General features: G+C 56.2%; 1 protein-coding gene across 1 annotated transcript; it reads right to left on the bottom strand.

The window, feature by feature from the left end:
- Positions 1 to 3: 3 nt before the first annotated feature.
- Positions 4 to 1,041, bottom strand: LOC107735898 (myotubularin-related protein 3-like; the record flags this gene model as incomplete). The annotated part of the gene is made up of 1 exon (XM_016547449.1): positions 4 to 1,041. A coding segment is annotated over one exon (1,038 nt), but the record flags the coding sequence as incomplete, so codon positions are not given.
- Positions 1,042 to 1,044: the final 3 nt, after the last annotated feature.

Below are 1,044 nucleotides of genomic sequence, written 5' to 3'. Positions count from 1 at the left end.
CGAAGGGGGTTCTGGGGGGCTGAAGCTCGGCCGGCCCAGAAACCCCAAGTGCAGGCAGCGATGGTGGGAGCAGGTGCCCCGTGCGTGGAGGGTCAGCGAGCCGCAGCTGGCGAGCGACACCTGTCGGCTGAGCGTGGCCCGCTCCCCGTTTGTACGCGCCGCCCATTGCGGCGTGGAGAGCTCGAGGTCGGGGGAGTCTCCGTTGCACACGGGGTGGAGGAGGTCAGTGGAGGGAGGAAAGGCACTGAGAGACGGCCGTTTGGGGGTGTTGCTTAAAGTCCTGGGGTCAGTTGAGGTGCGGAGACCCTGTTTGAGGCACGACGATTCGGCAAGGTCTTTAAGAGGAGGTGGGATAGTTAAGGGTCCCAGACTCTCAGGCCGAACGCCCAAGTCCTCCGTAAGTGTCTCCGTGGAGCTCTCCAAAAGAGAAAGACGTTTCTCCTGCTCAATGGTTTCTCGCCCGTGGCCGTTACTCACAGTCCTGAGGCCATGGGGAGGGAAATTATTTGTGTTACTAGAAGGATTGTGTTCTTGTATCGTGCATTTCTCCAGTGCTTCTTCTAAATCTGGGCTTCCCGAGGTTTCCTGGCTGAGAGCAGAAGAAGCTTCAGAACTACCATCTTGTGAAAAATGTCCATTGACATTTCCATCTCCAAGGCTTTTAGCTTTGCCCTCTTGAGCATCAGCATTTAGTTGTGCCTCTTCTGAATGTGCAACATCATCACTCTGGCCGTTTAGAGCGGAGGTTTCGTTCGTGTGGTCTGTCTTTGTGTCTCTGCGGCTATCTGGTGCCGATTCGTCTTTTGTAGCTTCCTGGAGAATGTTCTCCATTTGGCCCACAGCCACACCAACTATCAGCTCCGCCTCATCAACGCCCTCCATCATTGGCAACCTGACATGCCTAAGCCCCTCCCCATTCTCTGTGCCCCCATTGGGCAATGTTCCCATAAGCCCCACCACGGTTTGTCCGTTGACCCTCTCATCTGAGTCTGGAGATGAAGCACCGTCAGCTCCTGTCCCGATGTTGAGCTCCAGAGACCTGCG

This window comes from Sinocyclocheilus rhinocerous, unplaced genomic scaffold (genome assembly GCF_001515625.1).
Source record: "Sinocyclocheilus rhinocerous isolate Xijiao unplaced genomic scaffold, SAMN03320098_v1.1 C36357987, whole genome shotgun sequence".
NCBI lineage: Eukaryota > Metazoa > Chordata > Actinopteri > Cypriniformes > Cyprinidae > Sinocyclocheilus > Sinocyclocheilus rhinocerous.
This window is presented reverse-complemented; position numbering and strand designations above follow the sequence as displayed.